Source organism: Ranitomeya imitator, chromosome 1 (genome assembly GCF_032444005.1).
Source record: "Ranitomeya imitator isolate aRanImi1 chromosome 1, aRanImi1.pri, whole genome shotgun sequence".
In the NCBI taxonomy this organism is placed as follows: domain Eukaryota; kingdom Metazoa; phylum Chordata; class Amphibia; order Anura; family Dendrobatidae; genus Ranitomeya; species Ranitomeya imitator.
In genome coordinates, this window is record NC_091282.1 from 246,436,531 (window position 1) to 246,452,378 (window position 15,848).

Here is a 15,848-nt window from a genome sequence, read left to right on the forward strand (position 1 = left end):
TCAGTAGACACATATATGTGTATATATATATTAATATTTCATCCAGCGCGATATAGCAGAAAGCCGGTAATTCAATTACCGACTTTTGCTTTCTCCTTCCTAAACCCGACATGATATGAGACCTGGTTTACATACAGTAAACCATCTCATATCACCATTTTGTTTGCATATTCCACACTACTGTCAGTAGTGTGTCTATGCAAAATTTGGCCGTTCTAGCTAGTAAATTAAGGGGTTAAATGGCGGAAAAAATTGGCGTGGGCTCCCGCACAATTTTCTCCGCCAGAGTAGTAAAGCCAGTGACTGAGGGCAGATATTAATAGCCTGGAGAGGGTCCACGGTTATTGGCCCCCCCTGGCTAAAAACACCTGCCCCCAGCCACCCCAGAAAAGGCACATCTGGAAGATGCGCCTATTCTGGCACTTGGCCACTCTCTTCCCATTCCCGTGTAGCGGTGGGATATGGGGTAATGAAGGGTTAATGCCACCTTGCTATTGTAAGGTGACATTAAGCCAAATTAATAATGGAGAGGCGTCAATTATGACACCTATCCATTATTAAACCAATACTCGTAAAGGGTTAAAAAAAAACCCCCACACATTATTAAAAATTAATTTAATGAAAAAAACACAAAGGTTGTTGTATAAATTTATTCTACTCTCAATCCACTCACTGAAGACCCTCGATCTGTAAATAAAAAAAAAATAATAAACCAAGAATATACATACCTTCCGAGGATCTGTAAGGTCCAACGATGTAAATCCATCTGAAGGGGTTAAAATATTTTGCAGGCAGGAGTTCTGCTAATGCAACGCTACTCCTGCCTGCAAAAACCCAGCGAATGAAGGTAAAGTAGGTCAATGACCTATATTTAGCTTCATTTGGGGTGAGGCGCCCTCTGCTGGCTGTTCCTAGATCGTGGGAACTTTCCTAGAATGCTCCCTGGCTCTATATATATATATATATATATATATATATATATATATCTTCTATGTGTACACATTTATTCTACCTATTCTTTTGTAAGCTGTCAGTGTGATTTTACTGTACACCGCACTGAATTGCCGGCTTTTCTCGCTAACACCGCTGCGTATTCCTCGCAAGTCACACTGCTGGTCCGTGTGTAATCCGTATTTTTGGGGCTTCCATAGACTTTCATTGACGTTTTATTTGCGCAATACGGTGACAAACGCAGCATGCTGCGATTTTCTACGGCCGTAGAAAGCCGTATAATACTGATCAGTTTAATACGGCAGATAGGAGCAGGGGCATAGAGAATAATTGTGCCGTATTTTTTGCGAGTTTTACGGACGTAGTTTCTGCACTCTTGCGTCCGTAAAGCTCGCAAGTGTGAAGCCGGCCTAAGAAGGGTGGATTTAGATGGAAAACAAGTAGGTGGAAAATGCTCTTAAATGTTTGGCCATGCCAAGGGTGCATCGAGCGCTTAGTGATCAGGGAACTGGCAAAGTGATTCCTGGTTAGCAGTAGAGAACAACCACACAATGTATGAAAAGTCTGAGGTTGGGCACCCCAACGCAGGTAACGCAGAGACTAGCGTCACTGCAAGAGAAATTGACATGCTGCAGTTTGGAAAGGCGCGCTGCATGTCCGTCTGAGTGATCCGCAGGTGTCTGTGGTTGGCTAGTGGGCATGGGGTTTCTTGAAATCCCATCCACTCTGCTGTAACATCTGGACACTGCGGATTTGACTCTGCATAATTACGCAGCATCCAACCTGCAGCAACTCCAGATCGTATTCATATACCCTTTTACAATTCAAGAGCTAAAAACAGCTGATTGATTGGGGATGGTAATTGTTGTACTCCAAAAGAAATGACTTGTGACAAATCCTTAGAGATAACCAATACCATAAGCCTGGAGAACCTTTTAAAAGGAGTATTGTGATGGTGGTCTCGCGAGCAGAGTGTGAGTATCCTTTTAGAAAATCTACTGTACTTTGATGAATATAGTGTGTCTTATTTTATTTAAAATTGAACTCCCTAGCAACCACTAATACATCTTTTTACTGACCGGAGATATATGAGAATATGACTTGGGGTGGCTACACGCCACAAACTCATCAAATGTTCTTTATACAATATACACAATACTACAACTTACTGTTATATACACAATAATACAACGTACTGTTTTTTGTTTTGTTTTTTTTATCAAGATTGACCTATTCAGATGTTGGTAACATTTTAGTGGTAAATATAAGTTTTGTAAATTTCCTGGTGGGGTGGGGAGGCTTCTAAATGTTTTAAGCCTTCTAACAAAATAAAAAGGTGTTTTATTAATGCTGCTGATATATGTTGTGTGGTCTGACTATCTGGATTAATGGTATAAACATCCAAAGATTGAAAATTGCTCATTTTATTTATTTATCAAATGTCTATTTGCATAAATAAACGCAAAACATATTGACCTAAATTTACCACTAACATAAAGTACAATGTATCACAAAAATGTTTTCATAATCACTGGTATTTTTTAACATTTCAGAGTTATTGCTGCATTAAAGTGACACATCAGATTTGAAAAAATGTACTTTGTCACAAAGGGGTTAAAAGCTAATATTCAAAGATGAGCTTTACTCCTCATTAAACAGATGAATGCCGTTTAATATTAAATATCTGATTTGGGGACTTGTAAAATATTAAGATTTCTCTTTTCAGCTCTTCATAAACAATGAGTTTCAAAATGCCGCCAGCAAGAAGACATTCCCGACAATCAATCCTTCCACTGGAGAGGTCATCTGTCACGTTGCAGAGGCAGATAAGGTAACTGGTTAATGTACATTGTTGAAATGGCAGATAATAATTAAATGTTTGTTTTTCTCCAGAAAGAAAGCTAATTGACCGCATCGCAACAGCAGTAAATAAACACCCACCTTGTAGAAATGAGGCATTTAGTAACTTTTTCTATTCTCTTATGTAGTACATTTTAATATCCCGTAGTGCTGCCAGTACCTGTGGGCACATCATCAGGCATGCCAGCGTTCTTTAGACTGTACGTTATCAGATTTTCTTGATAAGTCTGATGCTGCTCCTACTTTTACTGCTAGAAGGCGACAGAGCGGTTTGGTGCATAAAAATACGGGACTCGGTCCATGCAATCATCGCTTCACTTCATCCCATCAATTGTTGGATTAATATCTTGTTGTAAAGATGTGGCCCTATATATTAGACAAATGTTAACTGAACCAACCAAATTTTCTCGTTACTCACTAACCAACGTTCGATTATGTGCCCCGACTCCCCACCATTGGGAGATGTTAAAAATAAACACTCCACCCCCACTAAAATGTCATCTACACAACTTCCTGGATAACCCTTCGGTCTGTGTGGGGATTTCCCATTCCAGGTCTACAGTCTTGTGTTTGGGCCTTTGCTGTCCACGTTGGCATTCTGTGCTACTTGGTAGTCTTGGGCCACGTGCACACGTTAAGTATTTTAGGTTTTTGTTTACCGCAGTATTTGTAAGCCAAAACCAGATGTGGAACAATCAGAGGAAACGCATAATAGAATCATGTCGCCACTTCTGTATTTATCACTCACTCCTGGTATTGGCTTACAAATACTGAGGTAGAATACTCTACGGGTGCACGTGGCCTTATTGCAAGGATTCATCCGGATGTCCTATTTATTCTGGACAGTGTTAATTTGGTCCAATTTTTATCAGGGTTTTCTTGAGTTCAGGTCTTGTTCTCTGAAAAATCTAGGATATGTGAACATGGCTGTAGACCAGTGTTCCCCAACTCCGGTCCTCAAGAGCCACCAACAGGTCATGTTTTCAGGATTTCCTTAGCATTGCACAGGTGATGCTTGAGAATCATGGATTGATGAGTTATGAGAATCGCAAGTGTTTGAGCCCCTACTGGGATACCAACCAAACGTTCGAGATATATTTATATATTGGCTTGGTCTGCACTTACAGCTCGCCGCCTTCCTGACAGGTCACTCTTCTCTGTGACCTGCTCCCCCCGGCCGATATCTCGTTGCCAGGATATCCATCTGTGCACACATCCCCAGGAATGACCGTGCCTACGCAAGATGTTAGGCGGGGAAGCAGGTCAAAGAGACTGATTTCTTGCTCATTTTGGGAGCCGGAGCATGGACAGATGGGTATTTTGAGTCTTGCAATGTAATCAGGATGTTACTGTCTATATGCCGCCCATGAAATGATTGCAACTGTGTAAAATGTTGGCTGGGGAAACAGATCAGTCAAGAGGGAACTGTCAGTCACTTGCAGGAGGCCGGTGGAGGGAGGAGAAAGAGGGAGAGGGGCCATAGAGCTGCAAGTGCTGACCAAGCCCCTGCTCAGATTTGCTTTACAATTCACCAATTACTGTACAAGACAACAGAGACACGGAGTTGTAACTTAGAGGTACGGAAGTAATCATCATTATAGGTACTTTCTTATGATGACGTTACTTTGGGGTCTAAAAATTTGCTGATGGGTTCCCTTTAAGCAACAGTGGTGTATACTACATATCTTGTGATTGTGAGCAGATAACGCTCATGTAGCAATCTTTGTAGGCAACAGGTAATGTTAGACAAGTTTAAGGCTAAGTGCACACGTTCAGGAATTCATGCAGAAAATTCCTGTGAAAAACCGGACATTTTCTGCATGAAATCCGGAAGAAATCCGCATGCGTTTTTTGACGCGTTTTTGACGCGTTTTTTCCGGACACTTCCCAATGCATTTTGTAGTGGAAAATCCGCATAAAAACCGCAAAAAGAATGAGCATGTCCGGATTTTGTGCCTGATGCGTTTTTTATGCGGAAAAAAACGCATCATGTGCACAAAACATGCGGAATTCATTCTAAATGATGGGATGCTTCTTGTATGCGGTTTTTTTGCGGTTTTATAGCGTTTTTATAGGGAAAAACCGCGAAAAAACCGGAACGTGTGAACACAGCCTTAAGCAACACTTTTGGCAATGGTAGCAGTTCATAGGTAGGGAAATCAACAGACGAGTTGCATAACTATGATGCAGTTTGGGTGAGATCCAAGATAAAATGGCACAAATATTTGCTTTATCATGTGTTCAGCTTTATTTTATCCATGTGCAACAATGCAGAAAATGTTTAGAGTTGTGTTTTTGTTTTTTTTTTTTTGTTTTTTTTTTTGGGAGGGGGGGGTCGTGATTTCTTATGTGATCCCTTTCTTTCAAGACCCTGTTAAACTTTAGCTACATGGATAGTATCTAGTGTAGGGATTAATCAATTGATCACAGATCGGTGCTGGACTGATAAGTACAAAATTCCTCATTCAAGCAAAGTATTTAACAAGGTAGGAAAAGTTTCCATTTTTTTATTCAAGAGGTCTAATTAGTATCCTATAACAAATTACCGTCCTTGTGATTTCAATTCCCTATGGATCCAGCATGGAACTCCAGTGGTCCCACATCAGTCGTCACTTATTGGCTGACAGTATTTTTTTTTTTTTTTCTGAAATTGTTACTTTTTTTATGGATGTATTCACTTTCCATGTGTTCTGCTTCCATTTCTCTGTTTTGCAACATGCTAGTGGTATGTTTTCACAGTCAGGAATGGTTCAGTATTTGCTCAGATTTGACGCAGGTGAAATCTGCATCTGAAGTCACTGGCAGGTCACCTGCGTTTTTTACAAGCGTTTTTGATAAGTTTTTTTTCATTGCATGTGGGTTTTTTTTTTGTTTTTGTTTTGTCACTTGAAATAAAGCTAATTGAAAGTTGGCTCCTGTGAAGGGGGGAAAAAAAGTGATTTCATGTTTGCAGAATGTGTGAACAAATACCCACGGCTCACCTGCGGAGACTGACATGCGGCGCATTTTTCCAGACCGCAGAATGTTTTTATGTAGCCGAGACGCTCAGTCTCCGCTGTGTAAATTACCCATACATTTTCATTAGATATGGTAAAAGCACAGCTATCTTTACAGTCACATGCATATTAAGTGTGGGAACGCAGCTTACTACCCATGTGAACTAACTTACATAATTAGAGGTTCTTTAACCCCTTCCCGACCCATGATGCCACGTAGGCGTCATGAAAGTCGGTGCCAATCCGACCTGTGACACCTATGTGGCGTCATGGAAAGATCGCGTCCCTGCAGATCCAGTGAAAGGGTTAACTCCCATTTCACCCGATCTGCAGGGACAGGGGGAGTGGTAGTTTAGCCCAGTGGGGGGGGGGGGTCACTCTGATTGGCAGTTTCACTTTCAACAGCCAATCAGAGCGATTTGTAACATTTCACCTATTAAAACTGATGAAATATTACAATCCAGCCGATGCTGCAAGATCATCGGCCATGGCTGGAAACGCTAATGTGCCCCCACCCCACCGATCGCCCCCCAAGCCACCGATCTGTCCGGTACACTGCTCCGGCTCCCCTCCGTCCTGTGCTCCGCTCTCCCCGTGCTCTTGCCCCCCCCCATGCTCCGATCCACCCCCCCATGCTCCGATTTCCCCCCGCCCGGTGCTCCCCCCCCAACCCCATCATACTTACCGATCCTGCCGGGGTCCGTCCGTCTTCTCCCTGGGCGCCGCCATCTTCCAAAATGGCGGGCGCATACGCAGTGCGCCCGCTGAATCTGCCAGCCGGCAGATTCCTTCCAAAGTGCATTTTGATCACTGAGATAGATTATATCACAGTGATCAAAATAAAAAAAATTATAAATGACCCCCCCCCTTTGTCACCCCCTTAGGTAGGGACAATAAAAAAATAATTTTTTTTTTCCACTAAGGTTAGAATAGGGTTAGGGTTTCGGTATGTGCACACATATTCTGTTCCTCTGCGGATTTAAACCGCTGCGGATTTATGGCGGATTTACTGCGTTTTTTCTGCGCATTTCACTGCGGTTTTACAACTGCGATTTTTCTATTGGAGCAGTTGTAAAACCGCTGCGGAATCCGCAGAAAGAAGTGACATGCTGCAGAATGTAAACCCCTGCGTTTCCGTGCAGTTTTTCCGCAGCATGTGTACAGCGATTTTTGTTTCCCATAGGTTTACATTGAACTGTAAACTCATGGGAAACTGCTGCGGATCCGCAGCATTTTCTGCAGCGTGTGCACATACCTTTAGAATTAGGCTATGTGCACACGGTGCGGTTTTGGCTGCGGATCCGCAGTGGATTGGCCGCTGCGGATTCGCAGCAGAGTTCCATCAGGTTTACAGTACCAAGTAAACCTACCGAAAACCAAATTCGCTGTGCCCATGGTGCGTAAAATACAGCGCGGAAACGCTGCGTTGTATTTTCCGCAGCATGTCAATTCTTTGTGCGGATTCCGCAGCGTTTTACACCTGTTCCTCAATAGGAATCCACAGGTGAAATCCGCACAAAAAACACTGGAAATCCGCGGTAAATCCGCAGGTAAAACGCAGTGCCTTTTACCCGCGGATTTTTAAAAAATGATGCTGAAAAATCTCACACGAATCCGCAACGTGGGCACATAGCCTTAGGGTTGTGGTTAGGGTTGTGATTAGGGTTATGGCTACAGTTGGGATTAGGGTTAGGGGTGTGTTGGAGTTAGAATTGAGGGGTTTCCACTGTTTAGGCACATCAGGGGTCTCCAAACGCAACATGGCGCCACCATTGATTCCAGCCAATCTTGTATTCAAAAAGTCAAATGGTGCTCCCTCACTTCCGAGCCCCGACGTGTGCCCAAACAGTGGTTTACCCCCACATATGGGGTATCAGTGTACTCAGGACAAACTGCGCTACAATTACTGGGGTCCAATTTCTCCTGTTACCCTTGTGAAAATAACAAAAAATGCTTGCTAAAACATCATTTTTGAGGAAAGAAAAATGATTTTTTATTTTCACGGCTCTGCGTTGTAAACGTCTGTGAAGCACTTGGGGGTTCAAAGTGCTCACCACACATCTAGATAAGTTCCTTTCGGGGTCTAGTTTCCAAAATGGGGTCACTTGTGGGGGGTTGCTACTGTTTAGCCACATCAGGGGCTCTGCAAACACAATGTGACGCCCGCAGAGCATTCCATCAAAGTCTGCATTTCAAAACGTCACTACTTCAATTCCGAGCCCCGGCATGTGCCCAAACAGTAGTTTACCCCCACATATCGGGTATCACCGTACTCAAGAGAAACTGGACAACAACTTTTGGGGTCAAATTTCTTCTGTTACCCTTGGGAAAATAAAAAATTGCAGGCTAAAAGATCATTTTTGAGAAAATAATTTTTTTTTTTTTTATTTTCGTGGCTCTGCGTTATAAACTTCTGTGAAGCACTTGGGGGTTCAAAGTCCTCACCACACATCTAGATTAGTTCCTTTGGGGGTCTAGTTTCCAAAATGGGGTCACTTGTGGGGGATCTCCAATGTTTAGGCACACAGGGGCTCTCCATACGTGACATGGTGTCCGCTAATGATTGGAGCTAATTTTTCCATTTAAAAAGCCAAATGGCGTGCCTTCCCTTCCGAGCCCTGCCGTGCGCCCAAACAGTGGTTTACCCCCACATATGGGGTATCAGCGTACTCAGGACAAACTGGAAAACAACATTTGGGGTCCAATTTCTCCTATTACCCTTGGCAAAATAGGAAATTCCAGGCTAAAAAATAATTTTTGAGGAAAGAATTTTTTTTTATTTTCATGGCTCTGCGTTATAAACTTCTGTGAAGCACCTGGGGGTTTAAAGTGCTCAATATGCATCTAGATAAGTTCCTTGGGGGGTCTAGTTTCCAAAATGGGGTCACTTGTGGGGGAGCTCCAATGTTTAGGCACACAGGGGCTCTCCAAACGCGACATGGTGTCCGCTAACAATTGGAGCTAATTTTCCATTCAAAAAGTCAAATGGCGCGCCTTCCCTTCCCTGTCCGCCAATAGGATAATCCATAATGTCCCACGACGAGTTCAGGTCTGCTAAATCTGGATGCCTTTGGCTGAACGGTGGCATTATGCTGACATCCAGACACAGCGGAGCTTGTAGATGAACACCGGAGATAACTTGGTCACCTGCACTGCAGTTCTCACGATCAGTTACCATGAAAACTTGGCAAGTGCCCGGAGATCATCCCGGCGGTCATGTACACGGCAGTTCTCGCGGTCAGCTGACCTCATCGCAAGAACTGCAGTGTCTGCGAAGTTCTGGCTGTGTCACAATGTAAGACATTATTTAAATTGGTTCACATGGGTAGTAAGCTGCGTTTCCGCATCTCCACAACATGGACATGCTGCGGTCTGGAAAGAAGCGCCACATGCCTGTTTACACATGGAGGCCGCTGGCGTATTTGAACGCATAGTGGGAACATATCCTAAATGTTGCGCTTTTTTTTTTTTTTTTCTTTTTTTTTTTTTCTGCGTCTGTCAGGCTACATTTGTGTCTTATGCATGGAGATAAAGTTTAGTGCATTAAGAAAAATCTGAGTCTACTTCATCAGGTTTTGACACAAAAAACGCAGCAAAAACTGATACCTGCGTTTTTGCAGTGTGTTTTGCACCATTCATTGTTTTCAATGGGTGAACGCTGAAAAAAATGCAGAAAGTGACATGCTGCATTCTGCAAAAATCAAGGTTTTGCACAAATACTTAGGACAAACAAGCTGTGTGCATGAAATCTCATACTTTGCTGGTAAATGTGAAAAGAAGCTGAAAATTTGCATTGAAAAAACAAAGTGTGAACGTCGCCTTAAGGTACCTTCACACACAACGATTTCGTTAACGATATCGTTGCTTTTTGTGACGTAGCAACGATATCGTTAACGAAATCGTTATGCGTGACAGCGACCAACGATCAGGCCCCTGCTGGGAGATCGTTGGTCACTGGGAATGATCAGGTCCTTTTTTTTTTTTTTTTTGGTCGCTGATCACCCGCTGTCATCGTTGGATCGGCGTGTGTGACGCTGATCCAGCGATGTGTTCACTGGTAACCAGGGTAAATATCAGGTTACTAAGCGCAGGGCCGCGCTTAGTAACCCGATGTTTACCCTGGTTACCATTGTAAAAGTAAAAAAAAACACACTACATACTCACATTCCGGTGTCTGTCACGTCCCCCGGCGTCAGCTTCCCGCGCTGACACAGTGCAGGGAAGCTGACGCCGGGGGACAGACACCGGAATGTAAGTATGTACTGTTTGTTTGGTTTTTTTAACTTTTACAATGGTAACCAGGGTAAACATCGGGTTACTAAGCGCGGCCCTGCGCTTAGTAAACCGATGTTTACCCTGGTTACTCGGCGACTTCGGCATCGTTGGTCGCTGGAGAGCTGTCCAGCGACCACACAACGACCTAAACAGCGACGCTGCAGCGATCGGCATCGTTGTCTATATCGCTGCAGCGTCGCTAAATGTGACGGTACCTTTACAGTATATAGTCAAAATCTTATGATGCCCAGGGTATTGCTGTATGGTGCAAGAGAATCAACATCGCAGGTTCCCAGCTGCCATTGCAACAAATCGGCAGCCCACGATCGGCCACAAAGGGTTAGGCTACTTTCACACATCAGGTTTTTAGCATCAGGCAGAATCCGGCAAATTAAAAAAAAAAAAAAAAAATCTGTAGTTTTTGGGTTTTTTTTCCACCAGATCATTTTTTTTTTTTTCTCATACAGTTGTATTAGTGCTTGATTGTGCCTGATGTCTCAATGTTTCATCCGTTTTTTTTGCTGGATCCGTCAAATTAGTCTTATTTTGGACATAGAAAACGTCCAGAGCAACGTCTTTTCTGTCCAGCGCAAAACTGCACAACAACTGATCCGGCTAAGAACGTATGAAACGCAGGTAGAAATGGCTGAATCCGGCAACTGGATCCAGTTTTTAACAGAAATCATGTCTCTCGATCTCTCTCGACATTCTGGAGAATGGATTAATGGAAATGGATGTATTTAATGATTACCCTGTATTTTAAGCCGTATGATATTTTTCAATTACGGTACTTTTTTTTTTTTTTAAGTGATTTACATGCAGATGTGTCCGATTACCGGTAATCTGCTTTGTTGGTACCTTCCATCTGGTCTAGGTGCAAAGATCACAACTTCATCTTTTGTGCTAGTTTTGTTTTCTTCTACTATTTAAAGATCTTCTAATCCGGGATTAGCCGGACAATGAAGCATTAGAACGGATAATGAAACCTTTACAAGATGGCATATTCTTAAACTTCACATTTTCATAATTATTTTGGTGCCAAGTGGTGTTATAAAAGATCTCCATAGTAGGTACACATTCTGCAACCACCATTATTGGTAAATCACTCCGTTACTTCGCCTTTTTAGGTTTTTATTTTCCCAATGGACTTGTGTCTTTATCAAACAGATTTATCAACATTTTCTGATGGCCGTTATAGATTCAAAAGTGGAATTATTTGCTTCTGACCTTATTTTCCTTGTGATAGCAAGTTGGAGTGGACGCCTGCACCAAATATGCCACCGATTCAAGGATTTCAGTTTTACGCTTCATTGGTTGCATATTTTCTTCTACACATTTCCGAGCCGTGCTGTTGCTATTTATTTATTTTTTTCTCAGATTTGACTAGGTGCACAGGTTGCTCCTGGGTGCAGTTGCTGAACGGTTTGGCACCTGCAGGTCCCACGGCTCAATATCTAAAACCCCATTTGAATAGCGGTGCCGTTTTTGTCACTTGTGGAGGCAGAGTTCGTGGCCATCCAGCTGCAGTAAATTGTGGGATAGCGACACAATCGCCGGAAGCTGTGACAGAGCAGAGTGGCAACTATATATTAGATGTTTTATTCTAATATTCTGATAAATGTCTGACAGCTGGGTTCCTGCTCTCACAGCTGTACAATGTGTGCAGCAGCTCTGTTATGCAGTGACATTTTAGAACGTCACTTCAGAATGGGGCATGAACCGCCTGGATATTTATAGTCTATGGTAGGTCTTGAAGTAGTTAAAGTTGTTGCTGAACTTGGCCAACTCTTAGCGGGCCTACTGGAGACCACATTGCATTGCACTTACGTTTTAACTAAGACTTTTTTTTTTTTTCCCCCTTTTTCTCTTACCCAACATTTCTGATGATTTTACCCCAATTAGGGCCAGCAATTATCCGTTCAATTTCAGAGGTCACACACCTAATGCAGGTCTTTGTACCAACATATTATATATCTCTTTTCACTCTTTTCGGGACAAAGCATATCCAGCCATTCCTATATCTTTGATATTCTCTGAATTTGGGTTCTTTCTAGTAATTTATACAACCTAATTCTCATGCTAGGTCTCAAACCATTATATAACACTGTAAAGGTACCTTCACACTGAACGATATCGCTAGCGATCCGTGACGTTGCAGCGTCCTGGCTAGCGATATCGTTCAGTTTAACACGCAGCAGCGATCAGGATGCTGCTGTGCCATCGTTGGTTGGCGCAGAAAGTCCAGAACTTTATTTCGTCGCTGGACTCCCGCAGACATCACTGAATCGGCGTGTGTGACGCCGATTCAGCGATGTCTTCACTGGTAACCAGGGTAAACATCGGGTTACTATGCGCAGGGCTGTGCTTAGTAACCCGATGTTTACCCCGGTTACCAGTGTAAATGTAAAAAAACAAACAAACACTACATACTTACATTCCGGTGTCTGTCCCCCGGCGTTCTGCTTCTCTGCACTGACTGAGCCCCGGCCGTAAAGCAGAGCGGTGACGTCACCGCTGTGCTCTGCTTTCCGGCGGCGCTTACACCGTGCAGAGAAGCACAGCGCCGGGGGACAGACACCGGAATGTAAGTATGTAGTGTTTGTTTTTTGTTTTTTTACATTTACACTGGTAACCAGGGTAAACATCGGGTTACTAAGCGCGGCCCTGCGCTTAGTAACCCGATGTTTACCCTGGTTACCAGGGGACTTTGCATAGTTGGTCGCTGGAGAGCTGTCTGTGTCACAGTTCTCCAGCGACCACACAGTGACGCTGCAGCGATCGGGATCGTTGTCTGCATCGCTGTAGCGTTGGTAAATGTGACGGTACCTTTAAAACGAGACCTTGATTATATCTTATCAAGCCTAGAATATGCATTTGCAAACCAGTCCTCCCGGAGCTGCGCTTGGTACCAACTCCTCAGATATTTTACTTTATTTACAGTATTCTGGTTTTATTAATGCCTTATCTTTTAAGTGTAAATGCTGTGATCAGTACAGACTTTACATGGTGGTTATTATTGTCCAACTAGGCGGATGTTGACAAAGCGGTGAAAGCTGCACAAGAGGCATTTAAACTGGGGTCACCATGGAGGAGAATGGATGCCTCCCAAAGGGGAGTGTTGATGAATAGACTGGCCGATCTTATTGAGCGGGACAGAGCTATACTTGCTGTAAGTATCTTTTTTTTTATTTTTTATGGTAGGTTTAAAAAAAAAAATAAATAAATAAAATTAATTGCAGTGGTTAAGTATTACCTAATCTGTTATTGCTGCATCTTATACAATGGTGGAAATGTCTGGGGTTTTCTTGAAGTAAAGTATTAATGGCTTACCATTAGGATAAGACACCAGGTTTTGATCTTTGAGGGTTCAACCCTGAGGATTTCACTAATCCTCAAAATGAAGAGGCCACATCACTCCAGTAAGTTCTTCAGGCTTTTATCTAATTACGTCTTCATAGAAGCTCAGATATGAGTTTTCCTAAAGCCTAGTTATACTATAGGTTACCGTCAGTGAGACCCTTGTTTGGCTGTTAGCAGTCTTCCCCCACCCTCTACATAATGTTCTCTGCTGAGCTTCGTGTCCTGTTTGTGCCCTAAAGGAACACTAATGAATCCTTGGTGAGCCAGAAGGAGAATGTAGCCTTACAGCCATTATTATATTGACTTTTGTCAAATTGGATGGGTTCAGGTTAGAAGATTGGTGAAATCAAATTTCTTGCGTTAAAAGGCCATAAACAGAATCCTGGCAGCTGCTGTAGATGCTCAGTGAATGCAAGCAAAAAAAATGGAGTATGCAAAATGTTCCACCAACATGATTAAAATAAAAAATTTTTTTGTTAAGACAGAACATATACAAAAGTAATTTCAATCAACGCAATACAATGAAGACCCAAAAACAGGAGATATAGAGGAGACAGGAGTAGACTAGGGAAGGAGTGGGAGACGAGGTATTTCCCAAGAGGGCACAATCATGATTACGATCATAATGCGCAGAGTTTAATGGCTAAATCGGTCAAAAACATCAAATAATGTATGGGAGAAATGCCCATTATAAGCCAGACAACGCTGCAGTTAAATCTATATGCTTACCCATAAGTAAAGAGTGACTCCGACGGCTTCCCAGAGGCCCCTTTAGTGAATGCATGCTGCCACCATACACTATTCCTAAAATGCATAAAAAAGGAGAATTTTAGTCTTTCTTCTGAAACTTTTTAAATAGTTGGTTTGTTTTTTGTTTTATTTTTTTTTAAGAATTTGGAAACCCTGGATAATGGAAAGCCCTATGCCATATCCTATGCAGTAGATCTGGAACTTGTAATAAAATGCATTCGGTAAGTCAGTTTTGGAAACTTTTGGTTGATGCTTGATTCCATGGTGCTGTACATGAGAAGGGGTTACATACAAATTACAGTAAACAGACTTACAATAAAAGACTGATGCAGAGGGGAGAGGACCCTGCCCTTGTGGTCTTACATTCTACAGGATGGAGGGGAAGGGGACAGTAGGTTGGGGGGTTGCGGCAACTCCAGTGTTGGTGAGGTGGTAGATCCTGTAGTGGTGAGGAGGCAGCGGGGTCAGTGCAGGCTGTAGGCTTTCTTGAAGAGGTGGGTTTTCAGTTCCGTTTGAAGGATCCGAATGTGGTTGATAGTTGGATGTGTTGGGGCACAGAATTCTAGAGGATGGGGTATTCGGGAGTAGTCATGGAGGTGATTAGGTGAGGAGCGATTTAAGTGTGGAGGAGACAAGGCGGTCTTGGGAGAACCAAAGATTACGAGAGGGAAGATATCGGGAGATTAGTTCAGAGATATATGGCGGAGACATGTTATGGATGGCTTTGTAGGTCAGTATTAGTAACTTGAACTGGATACACTGAGAGAATGAGAGCCAGTGAAGAGATTTGCAGAGGGGAGAAGCGGAAGAGTAGCGAAGAGCGAGATGGATTAGTCGGGCAGCAGAGTTAAGGATGGACTGCAGAGGTGCAAGGGTGTTAGCAGGGAGGCCACAGAAAAGGATGTTGCAGTAGTCGAGGCGTGAGATGAGGGCATGCACAAACATTTTAGTAGATTGAGGGTTGAGGAAAGGACGGATTATGGAGATATTTTTGAGCTAGATGCGACAGGAGGTGCAAAGAGCTTGGATGTGCGGTTTGAAGGACAGGGCAGAGTCAAGGGTTACTCCGATGCAGCACACTTCCGGTACAGGGGAAAGCGTGATGTCCTTAATTGTGATAGGTAAGGAAGATCTGTGATATGGAGGAAAGATGATGAGTTCAGATTTGTCCAACATTGAGTTTGAGGAAGCGAGAGGAGAAGGAGGATATGGCTGATACAATACAGGATTCTGGACAGCAGAGAGGTGACGTCTGGGTGAAAGAGGTAGATCTGAGTGTCATCAGCATACAGGTGGTACTGGAATCCATGTGACTGAGTTGTCCCAGGCCAATTGTATAGATTGAGAAGAGTAAGGGTCCTAGAACAGAACATTGGGGGACTCCAACAGAGAGAGGGTGGGGTGAGGAGGTAGTATGGGAAGCTGAATGTGCGGTTGGAAAGGTATGAGGGGATCAGGATAGGGCGAGGTCTTTAACCCCTTCCCGACCTTTGACGCATACGCTGCGTCATGAAAGTCGGTGCCATTCCGACCCATGACGCAGCATATGCGTCATGGAAAGATCGCGTCCCTGCAGGCCGGGTGAAAGGGTTAACTCCCATTTCACCCGATCTGCAGGGACAGGGGGAGTGGTAGTTTAGCCCAGGGGGGGTGGCT

The 15,848-nt window shown here is 43.3% G+C and overlaps 1 protein-coding gene across 1 annotated transcript in view; it reads left to right on the top strand.

Moving 5' to 3' along the window:
- Nucleotides 1-15,848, top strand: part of LOC138666905 (aldehyde dehydrogenase, mitochondrial-like) — an 81,584-nt gene that overhangs the window by 21,572 nt on the left and 44,164 nt on the right. Inside the window, exons 2-4 of the mRNA XM_069755090.1 lie at nucleotides 2,678-2,782; nucleotides 13,111-13,251; nucleotides 14,334-14,413. Of these exons, the coding sequence (XP_069611191.1) occupies nucleotides 2,678-2,782; nucleotides 13,111-13,251; nucleotides 14,334-14,413 (326 nt within the window). The remainder of the gene's footprint in view (nucleotides 1-2,677; nucleotides 2,783-13,110; nucleotides 13,252-14,333; nucleotides 14,414-15,848) is intronic.